Source organism: Falco cherrug, chromosome 20 (assembly GCF_023634085.1).
Source record: "Falco cherrug isolate bFalChe1 chromosome 20, bFalChe1.pri, whole genome shotgun sequence".
Taxonomy (NCBI): domain Eukaryota; kingdom Metazoa; phylum Chordata; class Aves; order Falconiformes; family Falconidae; genus Falco; species Falco cherrug.
The window spans coordinates 4,390,214-4,414,704 of NC_073716.1; the positions used below are offsets into that span (position 1 = coordinate 4,390,214).

At 46.2% G+C, this 24,491-nt stretch overlaps 1 protein-coding gene across 3 annotated transcripts in view; it reads left to right on the plus strand.

Annotated features, from left to right (window-relative positions):
• Nucleotides 1–202: 202 nt before the first annotated feature.
• The window catches only part of FBXL20 (F-box and leucine rich repeat protein 20), a 44,123-nt gene continuing 19,834 nt past the window's right edge, over nucleotides 203–24,491 (plus strand). For 2 of the 3 annotated variants that reach the window (XM_055697467.1, XM_055697468.1), the window contains exons 1-2: nucleotides 203–295; nucleotides 17,332–17,393. In XM_055697467.1, coding sequence (XP_055553442.1) covers nucleotides 254–295; nucleotides 17,332–17,393 — 104 coding nt within the window. In that variant the 5' untranslated portion in view covers nucleotides 203–253. Of the gene's footprint in view, nucleotides 296–5,670; nucleotides 5,789–17,331; nucleotides 17,394–24,491 lie in introns of those variants that run through there. The other variant, XM_027805645.2, reaches the window with a different exon arrangement.

The window sequence follows — 24,491 nt, forward strand, 5'->3', positions numbered from 1 at the left end:
GCCCCCCCCCCCCGCTCACACCGGGGGGGGGGCAGGAGGACGGGGGCGGCTCCCCACACCTCCCTCCCCGCCGCCGCCGCGCGCCGTGCCCGGCGCTGGCCAATGAGCGCGCTTGTTATTGGCAGGTGCCGTGTTTTTGTTTTGGGTTGAAGTTAAGGCCGGAGGAGACGCGGCGGCGGCGGGTGGAGGCCGCGGAGCCCCGGCACCCCCTGCCCTCCTCCCCCTGCCGGCCTTCCTCCCCCCCCTCCCCGCCATGCGGAGGGAGATGAACGGGGTCACTAAGAGCCGCTTTGAGGTGAGGCCCCGGGGGCGAGGCCGCCCGGCCCGGCTGAGGAGAGGCGGGGTGGGAGGGGGCCAGGCCGCGCCGTGTGTCCCCTCACGGCGTTGGGGTGTGGGGCGACACCCCCCGCCCCCAACCCCCCCATAGCCGGTCATCGCGGCCCTGTAGCAAACTCGGGGGTGGGGGGGGCTATATGAATGAGGCCGAGGGGGCTTTACCCTAGGCTGGGTGCGGGGGGGGGGGGGGGGCTGTGGGTGCGTAGAGGCGGGGGCTTGGGCCTGTCACTGCGACGCGGGGGGGGCTGTGTGTGTGAGAACCTCCCCTCGCCCTGGTTGGGGGTGTCCCCCCCCCCCTTCCGATGCAAACTCCTATGGGGGGGGCGCGGGGCTGCTGGCAACGTGTTGCTGCGGGGAAGTGGCTGGAGCAGAGAGTGTGGGAAGGGGCTGGAGCCCAGGGCAGCCTCCGGGGGGGGGTGGGCTCGGGGGGGGGGTGGTGGTGCCCCCGTCCTGTCTTTTTTTGGGCAGTAGCCGGGAAAAAAAATCATTACGGGGAGGTGGGGGGATGGAGAGGACGGAAGGAGCGGGGGGGGATGGCGGTAAACAATAAGATCTATTCAAAGAATATGGCACAAAGCAGCCGGGCGAGCCAGGGCTGCTTCCAGCTCTGCATTGTTGGAACAGCTGTCTTCCCCGGGTGGGGGAGGAGGGGGGCATCGGCGGGCAGAGCGGCAGCAGCCGGGTTTACTTTTCATCTCTGTGAGAGGCAGTTGTGGAGGATGAAAATACCTGCCCCTTCCCTCCCTCGACCGCCCGGCTCGTGTTCTGTACGAGGACGACACGGGAGGAAAAGAGCCTGGAAGGGTAAAGATGTGGCTGTGTCACCTCCTTGTAGAAGAGGAAGGCTAGCAAGGCAAAAGACTTGGTTAATGGTAAACTGAAGTGTAGTTCCACAGAGATCAGCGTTGAATTCGTCAGGAAACTGGCCCTGGAGTCCAGGAAGGTGCAGCAAATAATGGTTTTGTAATATTGCACATGATACTGTTTTCTTCCTCTCTCAAATCCGTGTCGGCCGCTGTAAATAAGTAGGAGCATGTCTGTTTAGAATGGTTTCACATTAAATAGTGTTGGAATAGTCCTGTTTCTGTAGCATCCAAACGATAAAAACATTGAGCTAAACCTGGAAACTCAGAAAGAGAAGGCTGCATGCGCAACGTGTTTTATCCGGGGTTATTGTTTTTACCGTTCTAGTCTGTTCCTGGCTGGACACATCTTTTTCCTTTTTTTTTTTTTTTTTTTTTTTTATTACTGCAGAGTGGCTGGTTACAGGGCAGAGTAAAGAATAAAAACACGTTGGTAGCAGTCTTCCGTGGGGAAACGTCTTCTCATACAGCAGTGGCCTTTTTTGCTTGCTTAGCCTTTGTCTTGAAATACTGGAGTTCACTTCAATATTGGGAAAGCTTTTCATCGGGGTTTTACCAAAATAAGATTCACCTAGTTCATCGGGGAAGAAAAGTGAGGAAGAGCTTTGTTTGGGTGGGGCTTTTTTTGCTGGAATTGTAAATCATTTCCTATAGTAAAAAATGGCCCAGTTGAAAATAAGTAAAATGCTCGGAGTAGTTGAGGTCTAAAATTACTATTTTTTTTACTCTATTTTTGTACAGGAAGAGTCAGCGTATTATAGAAAGGCTTACTTTGAGCTACCAGAAGTGCCTTTAAACATTATCCTGGGGTTTGGATATGTTTTGGTTAATAAATCAAGGGTGTGGTTTTATTAGCCCTAGCATTGATTATCTCTGACCCACTCACCTATATATCCTGGAAGGGATGAGTTTAGAACTCTTCTGCTTTAAATACTTGGTTTTCTAGTGAGAGTGTTTTGGTCTGAAAAAGCTTCTTAACATGTCAGTGCATTCACACTTATAAATAGATTTATTTTTTCAGAGGGGAAGTATGGGTAGAAATGCAGCTGTCCTTTCTAGAAAACAGTTTCTAATGTTTCTGCTTTAAAAGTAAAAGTTCTATGCGCTGAGGAGAGCGTGCCTTTTAGTGTAATAGTTCATATTTAATGTGACATAAGGACAATTATGCAAAAATGTGTTGAGACTGGAAGCTGCTATTCAAAGTTGTTGAATATTGTAAGATCAACGAAGACAGCACGGGGTTGAATGCTTGGTGATTAGTACTCCTCCTACATAGCCCTCTGCGTTACCTCCGGATTAGAGACAAGAGTTGACTGCTGTGGTAGTTCCCCTGGCTGAGGAGTGGTAAGTAGGGCCTTTGAGTCTGGAGTCTTATCTTGGGGTAAAAATAGCTTGATGCAGAGTTGTGACTAATATGTATTTTGTCGGTTTGAGGCTTTAACAAGTGAATTATTGAGGGGGAGTTTCGTTTGGGTTTTCAGATTTTGGTTTATTGCCTTTTGTTAAGCCATGTAAACAGATTCGTGAACCATTCTTGTTGGGTAATTTTAAAATCCAATCTAGATTGGATTTAATAGTCATTTCTTCTTACTGTAATAATGAAATATGGTAATGGAATATGGGCTAAGCTGCTTAAATTTGACTTGCATATGGGTTTCTGGTACGTATGTGTGGCCAGCTGTCTGTTCCAGGAAGAATGGAACTCTCTTTCTTTTAAATGAAAGAATGAACTCTGGCATGCCCAGCCAAATGAGCATATTCTAAATAAGTCCCTTTTATAGGAGGTGTGGCCACCACAGAGAAAATAACCACTTACTGTAGCAAAGCAAACAAAAAGGGAAAACACTACCCAGATTGACTCCTAATTTTTTGTGGTGTCGGTTTAATATGGAACATGCCCTGACAGATCACAATCCTGGCTTATATTTGGCATTTCTCTGCCTCCTGTCGTACCCGGTACGGGATGTCTGGTGAACTACAATGAAATGATAGCAAATTGGAGGGGATGTGACGACATCTGATGCTTTTGTGCGACTGGTACTCTACTCTTTGAGGGCTTGTTTGCTTTCCAAAGGCCCTAGTTCTCATCACTTCTTTCATCTGTTTCATCCATGCTTTTCTGGCCCGGGATGTCATCTGGAGACCAAGTGTCTTAGGCTTGCTTTCCCCAGCTCGCTGCTGTCAGTAACTCATCATCAAAATAAACATCATCGTCTAGGGCAGAGTGCTCCTCTGAGCTTTCTGGCTTCCAGAGCAGAGTGGATGTGGTCAGCGGCACCGCTCTGAGATGGGTAGCGCTTACCTAGATGCATGCTGAGAGCTGAGGGAGGTAAGCCAGCACAAAACCACCGCCCTGCGATCAGCAGCAGCGTTTTCTATGAGCCAGTGGCTGCTTTGGTGTTAGACCAGTCACGTTGTGGGCATCTTCAGCACCAACAGACTCCGGGCTTTGAAGGGTTCTCTTCCTCTGCAGTGTTTTGTGTTCCATTGAGCCATGTTGTCAGGCTTAAATGATTATAGTTGCCTTTTTTTCCCCTGGACTGTGAGCAATTCATGTAGTCTCCTCTACATCCTTAAACAAAACCACCACTACTTTAAAAAAAAAAAAAAAAAGCACATCATCCTTTCCAGCTTCCTCAGGGAGTCTTCACAACTTCCAATTAGCGGGAGTTGATTCTGGCTGTAAAGCGTTTCTTTATGGGCAGTTTTGTCCTATTAAAAAAACCAAAACAAACAATGAAGTGTGAACTCCAGGGAAGTATCTGAGGAACAAGCGTCTCTACGAGCCTTGGGAGTGCTGTCAGTCGGACAAACGCATCCATCAGTGCAATTCACAGCATTTCTCATCTAGATTTGGGATCCCCAATGTGAGGGAATCCTGACTCGTCTGAACCGTGCTAGTGGCCTCTTTAGTTCCTGGGTCTTGAATTTAGAGCTGCTATGAAATGAGGTGAGCTGAAAGCAAAATGAGAAACTTAAAATGCTTCAAAATAGAGTTGCCTTCTAATAATTAATCCTGCCTCTGTTCAGAAAGCTGAATTGAATAATCTTAATTACCCTAATCCCATTTTTGAATCTGCTGGGTTCCTGAGTCTTAAACGCTGTTCCTGTATTTCAGGGTTGCTTGGCTTTACAGTTCAGAGCTGATCCTGTTGGGATTGTCTTTGTTCCCTTTGCTGGGCTGCTCCTGTGCTCCTTTCTATCCTTCTGGTTAGGGCTTTATTATTTCGAGGGATGGAGGCTGTGTAAACAGGCGGACCCAAACAAAGCGGGCAGGGAGTATCAATAATTCTTTGCACCCCACCATGGTATCTCCTTGCTGTTTTCTAGCAGAAACTTGCAAAAAGTGACGTTCCGTGGCTTTTATACGGCAAGATAAACTGTTGCTGACACGGCACCGTGAAGACATGAGGTAGTGGAGTCGAATTGAGACGGTTCTATTTTGGCAGGTATCTAATAATGTGGCTCTTAAATTCTGACAGTGTTTCTCACTAATTAAAAAAAAATGCAGCTTTGGGAGGGGTTTGAGAGCTGACAGCTTTTCCATACTTTTTTTTTTTTTTCACTTCGGTGTTATGTCATGCTGCTCTTAGGTGTAATAATTTTTCAGCCAGCACTTCTCTTTTTTTGACAGATGAATAATAAATTGTTACTTTATTGTGTACAAAGTGCTTGTTTAAACGTTAAGATAGTAAGAGATGTAAACTGTAACTTGTGTTTCACACCCCCACCGTGCTGGTCCTGTGGCGTTCCATGCTGTAGCAGAGGGAAGAGGAATTCTGCGAGATCTGGAAGCAAAAGGCAAATTGGTTGAGTCAGAGATACTTGACCCAGGCTACAGGGAGACTGGGAAGGATTAAAGAAGAAAACTGCTTTTTGTTGGAGGAGGGGGCCAAGGGGAGAAATCCTTGCTGCTGTGGATTTCTCCTTTGTGGTGTACACGCTGTATTTTGCCATACAGGCACTCTAGGCAAGTTGCCAAAAGCCAAAGAAGGCATAGGATGGGGAACTGACTGATAAAAGGTATTTTGGAAATAAATTCTGATTACTTTCATTTCTTTTTTTTTTTTCTTCTTAATTTGATGCTTGGGGGAAGTTTCAGTTTCAGTCTCCTAGCTCTTTCACCTTGTAGTCTTTGTACTAGGCAGCCACCAGCACATCCCTGCCGTAATTAGGTAGAGCAGCAGCTTTACAAGCGTTGGATTATGTGTGTGTGCTTTGACCTTAGCCCATGTCACCTGAGAGACCAAGCTTGTGTTGCAAAATTTATTTTTTTTTTCTTCCTCCCCCCCACGCCGCCAAATGGGAGTCTCTTCTTCCTTCTTCCCCTGTAAGGAGCTGTGCTTGCAAGTTGGGCAAGAGTGGAAATGTTGGCCGTGGCCAACAGTAATTTCAACAAGAATTATAAGTAAAAATGCCGAAAACCTGTATTTCCTCCCCCTGTTCGCTGCTGACAGTTGTGCAGTACAAATCGCCGGGGCAGCACCCGCTAAGGACCCGTCACTGATTTGGCCCGAGCCACATGAAGAGCGGCGTGTTGTGCCCGAGGCCTGGCTTGCCTGCCTGCGGCTTTTCTTGTGTTTATCGAGGTGAGTGCTGCCTCCGGCCGAAACGGGGGTTCCCCAAGGTGATTTCCCTTGGAGCAGCCGCTCAGGGGGAGCACGTGTGTTCCCGGGGAGAGGAGCCTGACTGCTCGGGCTGCGTCCGTCTTGCATTGTGGCTTGCGTAACAGGAAAGGGAGTTAGGGAGCTTGTTGTGTGCCCGGGTATGTCTCATCTTATTTTAGATCCCATTATTAATTGGGGCCTGGGACAGATCAGGTAATTACTGTTTTCACTGTTGGATCACCTCGCTGCGTTATTTCATTTGACTCATCCCATTATGAAAGGCAACCCGATGAGTGGTTTAGTCTTATTGATACGGGATGAAACGTGTAACCGCGCAGCTCTGTGGAGGGACCCGAGTCTGTGCGTGGCGGGTGGTTGGACGTGCCTGGCTGACCCGTCAATTTTGCTTTCAGATCGACCATCCTTTTACGTGTGGCAAACTCACCCCATGCCCTTCACACCTCACCTCGGGTAGGGGGTGTTTTTGAGACAGAACTAGTCGTTTGACTTTATTTCCAAGTATATACACCAATATTACCATCATCATCTCTTAGATAATAGCTGAATATAAACCCAATAGTGAAAAAAACCCTTATTACCGGTAAAATAGAACTGTAGATTTTGGAGAGGGACAGAACTGTAAGAAATTTGTTTGGCAAAGAAGCTTATTTGAATTGTGATGAGCCTTGGTACGTACTCGGAGGGCTAGATGAATCTCAATTCTAGCCTGAAAATATTGAAGCATGTGTCTGGTTTTGGGTTTGGTTCTGGGTGTTTTGTTGTTTGGTTGTTTTTTTTTTTCTTTTTTAATTCACTCAAAGGGCATTTGTAGTAAACCACTACCCTGCTAAAATGAGCTTCTAGAAAGCAAAAAATAAATAGATAGTGGGTGTTTTGTAGCACAGTCCATGGCCATAGGCTGTGTCCCTGTGAAGTCAGGAAGTCTTTGTATTATTTTTACTCTCCTTCTTCGTTGGTGTTGGATGTTGTTTTTGTGGGCAACAGTGTGTATTTCAAACTTCGAAGGGTGTGTGTGTGAGAAAGCAGCATCATTTTAAAACAAATGTCTGTAATAGGTCATAAAACACCAAGATGACCACTCGTAGGATGCTGAGGTTTTTAATGGAGCTAAAAAAAAAAAAGTAGCTGCCCAAAAGCAGCTTTGATGGCAGCGTATGTGGTAGTTTTGCTTCTTGCTGCGTCTCTTTACCGCATCGTGCCAACTAACTTTGACCTCTGCAGTTCTTGGACACGCGAGCCATCGCTGAATGTTTTCAGAGGGTGTTTTTCATTCAGCACCAGATACAACTTCTGGTAAAGACAAAGCCGATTAACTGCAAGCTTCTGCTTCCCCAAGCTGTCACAAGGCTGCTTCAGGTTCTGCCCTGCGTCCCTACCAGGACTCTCAGATGTGTATCTCCTGCAGCCTACGTCAGCCAGGAGAAGTCGGGTAACTAAAATGCTGGTGGTGCCTTTTTCAATTGCAATTTAAAAACACAGTGAGCTTTTAGTTGTAGTTGGGGGATGCTTTGTTTGTGGGGAAACTGTCTCACAGCCAAAACTGGGATAGGAGAACAAAACAGGTGAACAAAAAGCTTAGGAACGTGCTTTGGTATCTGACAGCTGTTTCTAGGTTTGGAAAAAATACAGCATATAGCACATGCAGTGCTTCCAGTTGAAATGGTATTTCTTAAATCAGAAGTAGTCTTCTGGTACCTCACCTTGAACATCTGACTTTGAAGGTTTATTTTTTGAATGCAACAACATAACCTTCTCTATTTGCACGTAAATCACCTGATGAATTTCTCCTCTGTGGCAGTTTCTGCGTTACGGTGACGTCAGAGATGCGCGCAGCAGGCAATTCTTTATCACGGGCTTGATTTCTGTAGGGCTTGACTAATTTTTTTGTTCAGCCTCATGCTTTTGGTATTGCTGAATCAAAAAAAAAACACCAAAAACAAAAACAAAGCAGCTATTTATTTAACCTTGCTGTTGAATGCAGAATGGAGTCAGGGTACACAGAAGCGTAGCTCATCCGTACCCCAGCTACTTATCGCCAGCAGAAATTTAAGCTTTTCCAAAGCGACGACAGATGAGGAAGAAGCGATGTGACGGTGTATGAGTAAATTGCCTATTGAGCTATTTTTAGGCATATTAAGCCTATAGTAAACCTTTTCAGCCAGGGTCTGTTTTGTCTCGGTTTTGTACTGCTTAGTCACGATTGTGGTTGAGCAGAGCCCTGGTGCTGAGCCAGGCTGGCGAGGGTGCCTGTGGCACGGTGCGTGGCAGGAGGCAGCCGGCTGCTCCGCGCTCCCCGCTTCTCCCGACACAAACGCCGTGGGAGGATGCCGGAGCATCACAGCCGCTAAGGATGGAGTTTGTCACAGCAGCGGCTTTATTCGACAGCCAGCCATTTTCCTTGGAGATTTTAACAGATTAAACTGGATGTTTGTTTTGTTTGGGGTTTTTTTGTTGGTTGTTTTTGTTTGGGTTTTTTGTTGGTTTTTTTTTTTTTTAAAAAAAAAAAAGTCCCTGTGTAACAAAAGGCTAGAAGGAAAATTCAGCCAGTCCGGACTGCTTGTGGATGTAAACAACTTTATGCTTTGTGTCGTGTCCTTGTATTTTACTGTCACTTCTGTGTGATCTATCTCTGCAGTGTCATTTTTTTCTTTGCCTCCAGTAAGGCAGTTCAGCCTGCTGAAACTCCCGCTTCCCTTAAGCCTTGTACTGGGGAAGGAGCACTTCTGAACTGGTGCTCGGTGCGTGTCGGTGATGTTTGGTTATTTGAGCCCTATTCATTGGTAGTATTTTTTGACCAAAATGAAGTGAGGGGTTAGTATATATTGACAGTGCTTGCAAGAAGTCACTTCCAAGCTTCACTGAGCTTTTCCAAAGGAAGTATGGAATGAATTCCACGTTTTTCTTTTGTGTTTTATGCCTAGCTTGTTGGTTTGGGGTTTTTTGTGGTGGTGGGTTTTTTTGGTGGGTTGTTTTTTTTTTTTTCACTAGATTGGCATTGTGTGCCATGAGCTGGGTTTGGCATGTGTCCTGTCTTGTTTCAGTGACTTTGTACTGGGCTTGTTCGTCTCCTCCATATGGACTGGAGCAGATAAAAGTGATATAAATACTACCAGTAATGCTAGATTTTTGGATGTGAGCCAGCAGCTGTATAGCTGAAGAACACCTCACAGGGCATCTCTGGCTCGTCAAGATTTAAACTCTTTGAACAAATTTGTACAGGTGTTTAATTTCTTTCACTTCACAACAGCAAAAAACTCTTCCAGAGCCTTGAAGGTTAATCTCCAAAATGTCTGGATCATCCAGATTGGGTGGGGATGTAAACTGACAAAATATGCCAGCTACATATGTAATCCTTAATTTATGATGGCAACTGTTGATTCCCCACCTTTTCTAGCTTAAAAACAAGTTTCCAGGCTGCATTATTTACTCTCTAATAATTGCAGTCTGTTTTCTGTCTTGGTTTTAATTGCTTAATTTCCTGTGGTCATAAGTAGTTGTGGAGGGTCTGGCCATTATTTGCTTGTGGACCAAAGATCTAGTGGGCTTTGGGTCTAAAGAACGGCTAAAATTTCATCCTCGGCACACGGTTACCTTTTTCTTTTGTGTTTGTAAGGCCGCTGTAAGAAGTTTGTCTTATGCCGTTTCTTTATGCAAGGAAACAAGTTGCTATATTTTAAAATTATAATATTTATGAATAATTTGTGGCTTCTTAAGAGGGTATGCTTTAAAATTCTGTACTTGTTTCACGTGAAGTTTGCTGAATACAGAGGCATGAAAGACTTTACTGGTTATGTTTGTACTTACTGTTTATAGTTTTCATTTCCTGCTGCCCACCTGTATGGGTGTCTCGCTATTGGGGGGGGGGGGTTGTACTGAAAACGGGTGTCCATCTTCCTTCTTTCCTTCTCTCTGCATCAGCCTGACCATGTCCCCGGGCCGTGGCAGCGTGCGCTGTTGTTTTTTTCATGCTTTTTGGGCAGCTTCACATTTTCGGTCTGCGTTCTCGAGGGGCTGGGGGTGCCAGACCCTGTGTTTTTTCACTGGAGTGAACATTAAGGTGGATGACAGTCTGGGTGTAACGACTGAGTCGAGTGCCTTTGCTAGCTGCTAATTCCATCGAGCCCTAAATAAGCGTCATCCCTTTTTCTCCGTTGCGCTTTGAGTTTTCTACTTTAGCAGAAAAATGTTTGAGTTCAAAGTCCGCACCTAGGCTAACGCCGTGTGCCGGGTTGTTGGCTTTGGCACTGATGCTTCCAAAGTTAAGCTTCATGTGATTTTTTTTTTATATATATATATTTTTAAGACTAGCCATCCCCCTCCCCCTGCTGATGCCAGATGCAGTCTCAGTTGAAAACGGGCTGTGTCTGTCAGTAGTGCAGTAAATACTCCCGCCCTAGCTGATGTGTGCAGCAGCTGTACTGCACTGCTGGCTCGCTGGTGTTTAGCTTGTGTCGAGTACAAACACGGACAAATACTTGAGATCCTGTTAACCTTGATGGTAGCATTTCTTGTCCAGCTGAACATGTTCTTCAGTGCTTTGCGGGGCGATACAGGTCTTGAATCACGCTGCCTCTGTGTGTGACCACGTTTGTGTCCAGGTAGACACAGAGAGGGATGCTGCTCCTTTCCTCCTCGGTGCCCATAACAATATCTGGGGGGTTACGCAGAAACAAGCTCTGCAAATAGTCAAACTGAAAGCGAGTGTGTCCTTATGACCAACTTTGAAACTTTATGTAGTAAATTCCCTTATGTTTGGTGGCAAAGTAGGATTTTGGTGGCACTGGAACTTTGCGCTGGATGTTGGTCACTTCAGGTTCTGAAGTTCCTGCGTCAGAGATGCTGGGAGGGACGTGAGTGTTTGTCTATCTTAGAGATGTACCTTCATTGTAGACCACCCATGTCGTGCTGCAGATCTGCTCTGTCCTTTTTCTGCTCTTTGTCTTTTTAGTGGGCAAAACTCTGCGGAACAAAATGTTGGGAAAATCGATGGTGGGTTTCAGCGTCTGCTGTCATATAGGCAAGGCAGTCTGGTATGTCTGTATGTCTAAACTGCACTTGACTGGAGAAAAAAAAAAAGTCCCTACTGCTGTTCTAGCGGAAAATCTTCTTGGTATGTCAGATGAGTAAACTGTTGTTCTCTTAAAAATGCAGCCAGTAATGTAAGAATTGCTTACAGAGAGTAGTTTTGAGCATTTAGGGTAATGTCAGCTAACTGTGCTGTGTGTTCTGTACATTAATATTCCTAATTATTTCCAGTAAACTGCAAATGTTGCAATAACTCCTGTAGAGGCTTCTCAAGTGTGTTTTTCCACACACAAAAAAAGTGAAAAACAAAACTTTTGTTCCCCATAGGAACACCCCTCCGGCCCTTCCCCAACAATAAAACCAAAACTATTGCCAGATGTGACATTTACAGGAAAGCATTGCCCCTTCCCTCTGCCAGCCCAGACCGCAGAAGAGCTCTGCAGCCGAGAGCCTGCCCCGAGTGGGGGTCCGCAGCCGCTCAGGGGGAGCTTTGCCAGCTCTCTGTAAGCCAGGAAGGACAAATTTGTGCCACTCTGTCTTTGGAGACTTTTCCGTGGAACTGGGGGTAAGGGGAGCATAACTCTTCTGGAAGCAAATACTTAAATCTTGCAGAAACTGCTGAATAAACGCTCTTCTCGCTGGAGAAGCTTTTACTTGTTGCTGTGGAATAATATCCATCAAACTGATATTGAGACCTCCATGTTAATACAGCAACTCGTTCTCGGATGGGAAGCAAAATGTAATTTGGAATCTGGATTTCCTGAGAGGAGCCGTAGGTGTTAGCTGTACCGCCTTCTGCACTAACACTTGCCACACATTTGTGTCACGTCGTAGGGAGAAGCGCAGACTCTCCGTGAGCGGCTGCATCAGTCCAGCACGTGGACACCTCATTTACACGCTGAACACTGACAATATCCGTTTGCTCTGGGCGGGATGGATAGAGCAGCACCAGACCTGAAGGAGAGAACCACGTGTCCCCGTGTTTGTCTGGCTTTTGAAGCCTGCTCCATGACAATGCGAGGCTTGCGTAAAGGCTAAATGGGCGGCTGCAATAATGACACGCACTACTTTATATTTGAACTCAAATGCATGCCTGCTACGAGTTGCTTCACTTACAGAGCTTGCCTCAACTGTTGTTCGCATCCCTCTTTGCATCTATGATGAGCAGGGTACATATGTAGGTGTTCCTTGTGCGGGGACACTCGTAATTACATGCTGTCACCCGTCGCACGCTCGGCGGTGAAGCGCTGTCGCCTGGATCCCGTGGTGGTGTCATTCAGATGACCCAATTTGGATGCTGTGCCCTGTAATGAATGGCTGACACCACCAGTGCCTGAGTAGCAACTCTGTCTTCTACGCTGGTAGCAATGCCTCGCAGCTGATAAATCTGTTTAATTAGCCCCACACCGAGCGCTTACAGGCTGCTGCGGGACTGCGCAACCAGATGAATTGAGCCAGTTTGCAAAACTTTTAATACTCTGGAAGGCAAGGGCAGAGTTATTACGACAAATGGGCAATTACGTGTTGCGTTAAGTGACTTCAGTGTAAGGCTGCAAGAACTGTATCTTTTGATGGCTTCTGCCCATTTGTTTTCATAAACTGGCTTGATTGGAACGCTTCTGGGTGATGGTGCTCTAGAGAGAAGCACAGCGGTGCCATAAATACATCCTGGGAAGTACCAGGTTTTTGTCTTCTGGGTTGTAATCTCTGGGCTTCCATAGAATTATTCAGGTTGGAGATAGTCTAACCCTTAACGCAGCACGGCCAAGCCCACTGCTAAACCATGTTGCTCAGCACCATGTCTACACGTTTTTTAAACCCCTCCAGGGATGGTGGCTCTACCACCTCCCTGGGCAGCCTGTGCCAGGGCTTGAGCACCCTTCCCATGTGGAAATTTTCCCTAATATTCAGTATAAACCTCCCGTGGTGTAACTTGAGGCTGTTTCTTCTTGTCCTGTTGCTTGTTACCTGGGAGAAGAGACCGCCCGCCCCCCTGCCTAGAGCCCCTGTCAGGCAGCTGTAGGGAGCAGTAAGGTTCCCCCTCCCCAAGCCCCTTCCTCTCCAGGCTGAACACCTCCAGTTCCTTCAGCTGTTCCTCATCAGACTGGTGCTCCAGACTCTTCAACAGCTTCGTTGCACTTCTTTGGACACTCTCCAGCATCTCTACATCCCTCTTGAAGTGAGGGGTCCAAAGCTGAACACAGTATTCAAGATGTGGGAAGTTACCGTGGGAGGGTACAGGAAAGTTAAGGGGGTTCTGGTGGGTTCCTGTGGGTGACCGGAGGCTGGATCATCCTTGTTGCTAGCACCTCTGGCCATATACTCTTACAAAAAAACCCCATAAAATAAATAAAAACATGGCAAAACAGGCCCTTCCGGGTGCACCTGTCAAATGTTGAATGCACCAGACTATTCCAAACTGGGAGCCAAACGGTTACAATTCTCCTCTTATTGAACAGTAAATGTAAATGGTGTATTAACATTTTAATTGGTTTGCGAGTTAAAGGATTGATTTATGGATTAAGTTCCCCCAGTTTTGTCATTTCCTTGGGCTTGCAAAGCTGGTGCCGAGCGCTGGAGTTGCAATTAGATGGATCCTGTTTGTTCTCCCTCTGAGCCCCTGTTGGAACAGGGGAAGTGTTTCCATCTGCAGCGCTGCTGAAGCGTGTACGTGCAAAGCATCCCATGGATTGTAAAACCTCTTTGTGGGAAGTATAAAACTGCTAGCAGGCATATGCCCTGGAAAACGGTGGGTTCTGCCCATTTTCTAGCTTTGGTGGAAGAGCTTGGCATGACAATATTTGCAGGAAAAATAAATCATCTGAAGTGAGCAGTGACCAAATCCTGTGTGCGCTGTGGCATTGCGTAGCTGCAGCTGCCCAGGGCAGCAAAGCCATCACTTCCACTGTGTGTGGATGTTGCTCTGAAGACCAGTAAGAGATTTATAGTAACCTAACTGGGAACTGCAGCACGCTGTTTTAAACTTTACCCAGCTCTGGTGTTCAGGCAGGACATGTTTTCCTTTGCCTTGTAGCAGATTATAGCGATCTGTACTAATTTAATACAAGTTTTGAAGCCTAGTATCCGCTTCCATGGTGTTTGTTCTAGATTTATCCCTTCTGTTCTAGCTAGAAAAGGCTGTTTCAAAAGTTTTCAAGCGCGCTGCTGGTCTGCCTTTGTCTTGATGGGTGGAAGACTAAGAGGAATTTCATTCCCTTCCATTTCTTCTGCCTAAGGGACACGGCTTCACGCAGCAGCAAACTTGATGCTTTGCGGAAGATTCCGTGTTTTATCTGCCAATAAAATTTACATACAATAAATTCATTTTTCTGTGTCCTGTCAAGAATAAGTTAGTCTACTGAATAACGCCTGGTATGAAAGGATGTTAAGAGAGATATTAGGAAAAACAAGCTTAGGTCATTTAGTTTTTATCGCTAGAAGTAATTTGAAAAGCCTGGAAGTCTAGAATAGCCTCTAACATTTTTTCAGATTAGTTTCAGTCTTGTATAGACTTGCCAGGCAGTCAGAATGCCCGCTGGTATATTTAACTAGCTGTACCTGCTGCCACGACTTAGCAGTAGATCCCGATTCCAGCCTGTTTTCACCCAGCCTCAGTCATCTGAGCAGCGGTTTGGCAGGCAGGCGTGAGGAGAGGGCTCTGGTGGTGTACCCTGGCGTTCCCACGGAAAGGGAATTCCAGAGCTGAGGTTCTCCCGTGGAGCACATCCTGCCTTGGCCCTGTCCCGTTGTAAGTACTGTTTCAGTAAGACAAAACCCCAAACGTTCCTTTGGTATAACGCTGGGCGAAGCGTAGCTTCTACAGAAAAATAATGTAAGGCTTCAATTTGCGCTGGGATCCAGGTTAAGCTTTTTCCGCGAGCGATGTAACAGGCCAAAGGCAAGAAGTCGCCTGTGTTTTGCACAAAGCTGTTTGCGAGCATCCTTGCCGTACGGTCTCGGTGAGCGACGGGCAGGGACTGTTGCCTGCGTTCTCACCGTAAAATCTGAATTCAGACAAAGCCTCGTCGCCAGTCCAGATGAGACAGAAGAGGCTTGCTGGCTGCCTCTGGAATCTCTATTTTAATACTTCCTGCCCCTCGCCTGTTCACTACTCTGGTTCCTTTTCGGAAGTTTCCTGCTGTTGTCTGATCTGCTCCTTCAGTTTCCCTTAACTTTTTTGTGCAGGGTGCTGCTTCAGGGGTAAAATTCTGGCCAGGACAATAATGGGAAAGAGGATAGAGCTGCCCGATCACTATCATTCTTGTAACTGGGGGAAGAAAAATCAGTCTGGTTTTCCCATGAATAATTCCTCTGCATTTCTCCTTTGTTAGAGTTTTCTCCAGAATTTCCTTAATTTCCCAGCTGATCAGCTAAGCCATCTAATTAGATGATCCAGTCCCAGCATGTGCACACACATTGGCTCCTTTGGCAGCCTCGGCAATGTCCTGACCCCGCCAGGCGTTGGAGAGCGTTCATCACCGAGGCTGGACGCGGTCCGTGACTCGAGGAGATGCTCTTCTGCCCTGGTCTCTGAGGGAACAGACTTGACAGAACTGGTGTGAGCTGGGGAAATGGCAAAACTTCCATTTTAATTATCTGCAAAACGGGCTGAGTAGTTGCCTGTCTAGTGGACCATTTAGGACTTGCTAACTTGTGATATCTTCTGGTGGGAAGTGATAAAAGCGGCTGTGGGGGGGAAAACACCACCTCTTCTGTGTGACATTTTGGGAAAGAATGCTGGAGAGTTCGTGTCCCACTTCAGCATCATGCCTCAGTATCTTGAGATAATTAAAAAGCAAGCTGTGATTTAGAAACACAGCTTTAAAGTTTGACTCTAAAAGCATTGGGTTTGGTGTTCTCTTGTACCGATGGCGTTAGCCTGTTGTCAATTCGTTATCGCTGATTGGAGCGTATTAAAAAGCTTCTGAGCAGCAGCACGTGGGCTTTTCACGTTGAGCTGTGATGGTTTCTTTGACAGGTGATGGGGTTGGGTTGATGCTCAGGTACAGAGTTATTTGCTGCTTGGAGAAGCTGTTTTCTGTCAGCCAGGCCTAGCGTACAGCTTCATAAGCCACTAAGATCTTACTTTCCTTTTTTAACTCTTAATCTGATCCTCTGCCACTTAAGTGACCTAGCTGATGCTGGTTTTCTTTGCTTTGCATACAGACAACTAAATCGATTCAGAGCACTTAATCAACCGATTAGAATCAGCTTTTCCAGACTGCGATTTCAGCAGCAGTTTTTACCAAGTTGGTAGCTGGGGTTGATCAGTTCTCAGTGGTTCCAGTTGTTAAAAAGAAACTTTGTTAATGAAATTAAAGCTCATTCTCATTGTTCCCTGCTTTGGGTTTGGGACTGTTGAAAGCATGTTTCTAAATGGAATCAGGCATCACTGCTCAGCAGTCTTAGTTCACAGATCACTCTAATCATTCCTCCCACAGGCAGAAGAGCGTGGAGGTTGTTTGCTTGTTTGTTTTTTCACCATGGCAAGACAATACCGAGTCTTTTGAATATATGTAGATACTTCTCAAGAAACACATGAGGCTTTGCTGTCTCTTTTTTCTTAGGACTCATTTGAAAAAAGAAGTTCCTCTTGTTCTTGCAGCCAATGAAGCTAGTTTAGCTGGTCCAGAAGGTCCATTTCAGATTTATAAATTGTTGGCCACTGTGATAATGCTTTGCATGGGAAACAGCTCTGTCTTCATTGCCTTAGAAGAACCCAGCGGTGTTTTCCCAGAACCATCTTTCCTCCTGATGCAGCACCAGAGGTCACATCTCCCTTTCAACCATGCTTCAGGATTTAAAGAAATAACTAAAAAATACTGTTTGCCCCTGAGCACCCAAGGACTGCTCCCAGTCAGTCCGCTGCAGGAGCAATACAAAATGCTGTAATACTTTCTCGTTGGGCTCCTGCTCACCGGTGCTGTGCCCTTTTCTGCGAAGAAAACCAGTCCTGCTACGTTCCACCTCCGTTTGCTGGCTGTTGGGGCTGCTTGGTGGCTCTTGCCGTGGCCCTTCCCTCCAGCCCGTTTGCCATCTCCTCGTTCGATGTGTTGTTACGCCTCACGGTTTTCAAGCGGTGCGCGGTGGTGTACCTTCACGGAGCTGTGGCACAGGTGGCAGCTCGTAGTAATGCTGTAGGTGATACCTTTGGTAGTCAGTGGCAGCCGACAAGTACACCCTAATCGTCACTTACTTTAATAGCTAAATTGAAAATCTCAGTTTATATTGAATATGTCAATCCACAGAGCGTTCTCGAACCATTTTTTAAACTATATCAGATGTAATATTCTATCCAACTGTGGTTCAATCCAGGAGTTCGAAAGCTTGCGTACAAAGTTTATCTTTGGAGAATTTATTGGTCCAGATGTCTCTCTCAAAATGGCCTCGTTAACCAGCAGCTTCTTCCCTAGAGAAGTAGGTTTTGTTTCCTTAATGAAAATATATGGCTGAATTGTTCAAATTGTTTTTTTTTACAGATGTTCTCGAACAATGATGAAGCTGTGATCAACAAAAAACTTCCAAAAGAGCTGCTGCTTCGGTAAGCCTTCTTCCAGTTTGTGAGTTGGAGACTTGTGTATTGTTGTTTGCAGGCAGGAGCTGATTTTGCTGGTATGCTCATGAATCAGGAGCTTGCATCAGATGGTCACTTATAAAGCCACAGACAAACACAAGCAGATAAAGGTCTGCATCGGCAGCAAGTTATGCTAAATAATGCTAGGGTCTGGGTTTTCAAATACTAAATGAATTTGCTGGTTGCCTGTTTTGTAGGTGGAAACTATAGCACTAAACCAGTCCTTAATGAAAATGAATGGTAAGTATGGGCTAATGTGTAGAATAGGATTCTGCCTGTCTCTAAAGTGTTCAATTTAAAACAAAAGACATTAGTTCCCTTACTCCAATGATGCTCGAGCAGACTTTGTCCTTTTCGTCGTCAATAAGAGACAGATCTTCAGCACCTGGCAAGGTGGTCCTGTTGGCAAGATCAAACAGATCAGACTTTGTGGATCTCTGTAGACAACTGCCCTCTTCCTCTGCTGCCTTTCCATGTGCATGCACGTATGTACCTTCGGAAGTTTGCCTTCTGCAGCGCAGGATTAGCGTGATGACGTGTGTGTGGTTGTACCTCAGTCGTCACAGTTGGGCGTCTCGAGGTAAAGTCGTGTTCATCAGTGCTTTAAGCTGAGATGCTAGACTGTAAATGGTGAAGGGAATTGCAGGCAGCAGCTTGAATTATTAACACAAACAAAATCCTTACGCTGCAGGAAAAGTGTGTAGCACTGTCAACCCTCAATGGCAGTAAAAAGTCTGGGGAGAGGAGCTCTGACACAGGAAACTGCTTCTAGCTCACTTGTGAAATAAAAGAAATAGAAAAAGAAATCTGACTATCATTTGGGTGCACTGCTGCCTCTATTCTCTCTAATGGTGTCTCCATTCTGGCTCGGTTCCTTTTATTCCAGTATTATTCATCCAAAAGCAAGATGTGTGGCTTCCAGAACCCTCCTTGCTAATAACATGGGTATTTGGGTTTTGGGTCTGGTACAGAGTTAAATGATTGCCTGTGCTGTACAGAGGTTGCTGGGTAAAAATCAGCATCCGTACTGGGAAGAGCCCAGCAACCTGTGGGAGGAGCAGGATGGAGTAACAAACATGACAGGATACCCTAGCCCAGATGGGTTTGTACAGATTTTTTGCAGGTGACAGCAGTTGTCTTCACCCAGTACTTGCCCCGAACCACTGGTATGGATGGATGTGCTGCAGCAAATACAGAATTGGAAGAGTGAGAAAATTGTCTCTCTGGATTTTCCGAGCGGATTCTTTTTCTGATGGGATCAAGTAGGTCCTGGTATTGCAGGTGCAGCTAAACCAGGATTTGCCGTTGTGGGAAGATGACAGGTAGGCTGGGGACAGGTTGTGAAGAGTACTGACACGTGAGGCAAGGAGTTCATGTAACATAGGGAAAGCAGGGGATCTGGTAGGGAGAGGATGGTTCGGCATTGAGATCTTACGGAGATTTTTGATGGACTTCAGGGGAAGAGGCATGTGGTCGCTGGGCTCCCAAGGAGCAGGACCTTGATTAGAGCACGGATGAGCTTTCTGGTAGATCAGTCAAAGTGGAATGATCCTGAGTGGGCCCCATAAGCACAACTTGGTCCGTAGGAGGTAGCTGATGTTGAGGAACATTACTATAGAAAATCAGAGAAGGTTTTGTCATAAGCAGGAGGGAATCAATGCATCAAGCGGGAAATTTTGTCAGTACAAGCCACAGTGTGGCTGAGTTCTCAGCAGTACACGTGCTTCTGCCCTGTGGAAAAGGGTTTTGCCTGTTGTGTCTTGGTATCACTGATCATCCTAACCTGCTGTAGAACAGAGCAAGTGTTCAGGACCGTGTGGAACCTCGGAGAAATAAGGAGATTGAGTTTATAAATGTTTAAAGCTCATAAGTAATGGTTTTGAGAGTTGGAATTCACTGTTAGCATACTGTGAAAATTAATTAGTGTGGATTGACAGTGCAGCCTTTGAAAGAGAAACTTGGATGCATTTATCTGCAGGAATCTCCTGTAAATGAGTGTCACTGTCTACAAGACAAAGACTTATGTGTTTAAGCAGTGCTACTGTGTAATGTCTTGTTCTCTGGTTTGTTCATTCTGCAGATGGCATTGATGTCTCACGTATGTGGTTGCAAAGTGGAAAGCTGCACTTGAGCAAAATAAAGAGTAGGAGGATATAAAAGGGGTGAACAGCAGCCCTTGTCACACCCCAAGATACAGAAATGTGCAGCTTCAGTAATGCTTTTGTCCGTGAGAATGGGGTGGAGGTGGAAAGTGCTCTGGGGGGCTGTCCTCAGAAATCTCTCCTTTAGACGTGGCCGTGATTCAGCCGTCATGTCATGTTCTGCCTCCCCACAACACTGGCAATGGTGATGTTTGTCCCGCGTTTCCCCAGGAGCAGGGCTCTGAACAAAGCTGTCCTGCCGCACATGGGGCGAGATCAGCTGCTGGGTCACAAATCCTTGTCCTGATGCTGCTGCAACCTGCTTCAGCTTTGTCTCCTGCCAGCTGAGTTTCTAGGAGCTTTACACCTTTATACATAAATACACCTTTACACGCGAACAAGCCAAACCAGAAAACAGCGGCGTTCTGTTCGCTGCTTCCCTTCCTCCTCTGCTGCCGGCTCCTCTTTGGGCAGCGTCTGGCTTGGTGACTGCGAACGGTGAATTCATGGTCCGCGTCGGTTCTGGCTGTGGTCGTTTCCCCAGAAGGTGCATCATGGCCCTGTTTCTCTGGGCTGGCATTAATTGAAGCCCCGTTGAAAAGGTGCATTCATTCTTTGAGGGCTGCCTGCCAGTCGCTTTTTGTCTGGAAGCCAAACCCCAACCCCAAGCTTGGATTTGCGGTGGCAGTGGTGGTCTCTGCCGGTTTCCTGAAGAAGGTTTACTCTCAGCGTGATGTGGGGCTGCTAAACAGCTTACGTTTGGCAGGGTGAAGGGGACCAGGCTGTGGGAGTTCATCTTTTCCTTAGTGGTTCATGGGCAGGTCAAGCAGTTTTCAGTTCTCTCCTGGCATAAGCAGCTTTTATGCCGTGCTGCTGCCTGCTAGCCCGTTTTCAGCACAGCTAGTCGTTGGCACCGGCATTGCCATCTGACCTTCAAAACCCCATGGCGATTTATTCCTTGGGAGCTCGAGTGCTGCTGGGGACCGGGAAGCGACAAGAGCATGTGGGGGACTGGGGAGTTGGCAGCAAAGTTGACATTTCTCTCCTCTTGGCTGGCCCGTTGGCATAAAACGAGTACGGAGCAAAACTTCACTTGAACGGTGGGTCACTGACATAAATTTGTGTTGATAATTTTAGAAAGCTGAAGGTCTAAGCTAGCTCACCTCAAAGCCTTTTGCAGCATCCAGGCATTTCATTAGAGTCTTGACCCTAATCTAATTAGAGGGCCAGTGGGAAAGTGAGGAGTCCTAGAAAACCCTGAGTGGATTAAGAGCTTGAAACCTGAAAAATGCTCGAACTGCAGCGTGTTTTAGCTAAATTGTCCAGTGCTGAACTGTTCAGGCAAAGCCCTGAGCACGGGGAGTTACTTCGCAGTGAAACAATTTAGTCTGCAGCAGTACCAGACTTGTTTTAATTCCCATTTGGAATACTCGGTCTGCCTTCACCTGTGATCACTGTTTGACGATCAAGTTATCGGTGTGGATTATTTTCTTACTGTCAACTCTGAAGAGTAAAAAGAGCAATGTAAGAGTACGGCAGTCAGCTGTGAGCAAAACTGAAATCCTGTCTGTTGGATGTGAAAATAAACATCCCAGCTTACGTGCCTTTTGATCTACTATGGCAAAATGGGGAAAACCGTTCAAGTAGTACTGTTCATGCTGCTGCCACTTACTCTTCTCTGCTTTCTTTCACCAGATAAACTCAATCTGACCAGAGCAGTAGCTATTTTCTCAGGATTCGGTGCTTTGGAACAATTCCAGGAGGATGACCCCTCTCTAGCGTTCCCCGATTCCTGAGAAGATGGTCTGGAGCTGACTGAGTTGCATCCAAACTTCTTGTCAGCCCAGTACGTTTTCTATTGTCGCGTCCAGTTTTAATCAAGCCGTAGGGTATTAGCAAGAATGTGTATGATTTCAGGTGAACGTATAGATTACCTTTGCTTTATCTCCCGTTGTGTGGCTTGCTGAAAAGAGACCCAGCAGTTATGACAGTGCTGTGCTCCCGTTCGGAAGGTGGTGACCGCTCAGTCATTGCTTAGCCATGTGGGCAGCTTGTTTATGGGGGTTTGGGGTTGTTGGGTTTGTTGTTTGGTTTTTTGTTTGTTTTTTTTAATGTTCCCTAGCAGCTCCTTAGAGAAGAAAAATCCTGTCCTCAGGGCTGCAGTAGAAAATTTAACTCGGGTCATTGTGCCTGCAAAACTTCAGCTGTGCTCCTGCTGTTCTCTCCAGTTCACGGAGCCAATTCTGAAATGACCAAAATGCGCAACAGAGTGGTGACTGCTGCTGAAAGAGGAATTTTTGCAGTCTGATTCTGCTGAATCATTGGCTGATATTCTTGAAGAAATGCAAGAGCAGTTCAGAAAACACTGAAGAATGCTCTTGAGCTCTTCAGAGCCAAAGTCTGCGAGTTAGGCCAGGGAACTCCTGGCAAAGCTCAGCAGCGTTAACCTCGGAGGTGAGAGGGGCAAGCGTTCTGCTGTGATGACGTCCCTTCTGCTGTGTGGGTAGACTGGGAAGGGAGGAGCAGGAAGTAGAAAAGAATTTGGCCAAGACCTAAGAGCCCTGATAGAGGGATGAGATGGTTATTAATAGCCTGGGATTTCCATGGAGAAAGCAATTTTCATGAAAATATAGAAAGCTTATGTAGTTACTGACCTAGCCACTGTTCCCATGGAGTTTGATTTTTTTTTTTATTTTTTTTTGCTCCTATGATGGGAATCTAGGGTGAAAGTAAGAATTTTCCCTAGCTTTTATCATTTCCCCAGGCTTTCCTTGTATTGTTGTACATTGAGTTGTGCTAAAATCCTCAGCGCTCACAAACATGCAGGAATAAATGCCATGTAATCCAAGGGGAAGACTTGTCTGTAAGCAGTGAGCATGGAACCGCTTCTGAAATCCAGAAGTGGGTTCTCACAACAGTGTTACGTTGCATATTAGCTCCTTTCCAGACCTTTTAACTGCATGTATCTCAGCGCATGTCACTGTCAATTTTGTCTCATGATGAGGTGCGTAAGGAAGAGATGAGAAGTATCTTGAATGAAGCTCCTTGGATCTGTGAGTGTCTTTGGGCAGTGTAGAAACACAGGAGAGCGTGTGGCTGTTTATTCTGCCATAGCCTGACTTAACTGAACATTTTCTAAGCTACATGATGCCTGTAAGCATCTGTGTTTTGATAAATAATCTGCATTCATCCTCTGTCAGTAACTTCCTTTACCACCATCATTGATGTTTCTAAAGTGCTTTTTATATACCTGTTGGTCAAGAGAGCTTGATCATGCAGTTGTATCATCTCAGCCTTGCTTGTGCCTTCTCCTAAAATACGAAAAATCCAGGATTTGCTCTTTATATATAGCGACAGACAAACACACGGGTGTCTGGGAAGGTGTGCGGCACGTATCAACGTGCAGCAAAACTTGGTGTCAGTGGCCAAAGCCTGGATAACCCCTCATGGTTTATCTCTAGGACAAAGTGTGGTTTATCAGTGATGCACACGGTGCTTGTTCATTGTTCTCAGCACCTCTTCCCCCAGCTTTATCAGTATCCGTGCTATTTATTCAAATGTATTCTTTGTACTTCTCTGGGGAGAGGAGTACATGCGGTTTTCTTGTTTACAATATGTGAGCTTCAGTAATGCATTGGTAGAAGGTGTTTGTTAAGTTTAGAAGTCACACAAAAAAAACCAAGCTGCCAATGATGTCACCTCGTTTCTGAGTCTCTCCCAGCGCAGACAGGTCTGCTGAGAATATAGGAAAGCCTGTGTACACCCATCCCCACCTCAAGCCCATGGTCTTGTGGGGAGATGACTCAAGTGTTGCAGGTATCCAAACGATCGCTGATCTGGGTGTACAGTGTTTTCTTGAGAAGGTCTGGAGGGTTTTGGAACAGTGGAGTTTTGTTTGTTCTCAGAATTTCTCCTGGACAACCATACTTAATCTGACAAGAGTATTTTATAGAACGGGATATAGCATTGGAACAAAATTGCTTGCCCCATGTCTTGAACACTTGCATCTGGTAACATTTGCCAAAACATTTTGGTGGTCTTCAAGTTTAAAACACCAAAGCATTTGTGCAGGTGTTTTCTTGTAGTCAAACGCTTGTATTACCTTTGCAAAAACGTTTCATCCTATGGTTTTATAATGGCTGTCAAAGAGAATGAGACCTTACTGTCGTTCTACTGTCCGCTTGACCTTCTCTGTTTTATGACGTGCGATTGTTTGAACAACCACAAACCAGAAAATAATGTATTGGTACAGATTTGGGAGCTTTAAATCGGCTCGATGCTTCTCGCGTTCGCAGAGAAGGGTGCACACGCCGTGGATAAAAGCGTGGATGTCTTAGCCCAGTATAGCATTGCAAAGTATTGCCGTCTAATTCCTTTATCCCAATAAATAGGACAGCAACACCAGGGCGTTGGCCTTAACACTTGGGTGTGCCCTGGCAGAGGAATGACATACCAACGAGGAGTGACCGCATCGCCTTAATCCTCAGCGCCTCTCCCCTAGACACCGCACTGACACAACCGAACCGATCAGCTGGCTGTGCAACTTGCTTCGCCGTGTTGCGGAGAAAAATACTCCTCCTACCCCTGCGTGAACAGCACTTCATATTTAGCCCAGCTCTGTGCAAAAGGAGAAATAATTCATGCGCCGAAATCAGGCTGGCGCATCGCTTTGATTTATTAATTATTATGCCGCCTGCTTTTTGTTGCTAAAGACATTGGGTTTGTTGAACAGAGGTGCTGGGCACGCAGGGAGGCTCCTGTGTCGAGCGGGAGCCAAACCAGCCCAACGTGGCTGCTCGTTTTGCCGTATCCTGAACGTTTGGCTGTTAAAGCCACCCGATACCTGTAAGAGCCTGTCTCCATAAGTAATCGTTCAGTTTGCTGTCGGTAAATACTGCAAGGTGCGAGGTGGCTATTTCCCCGT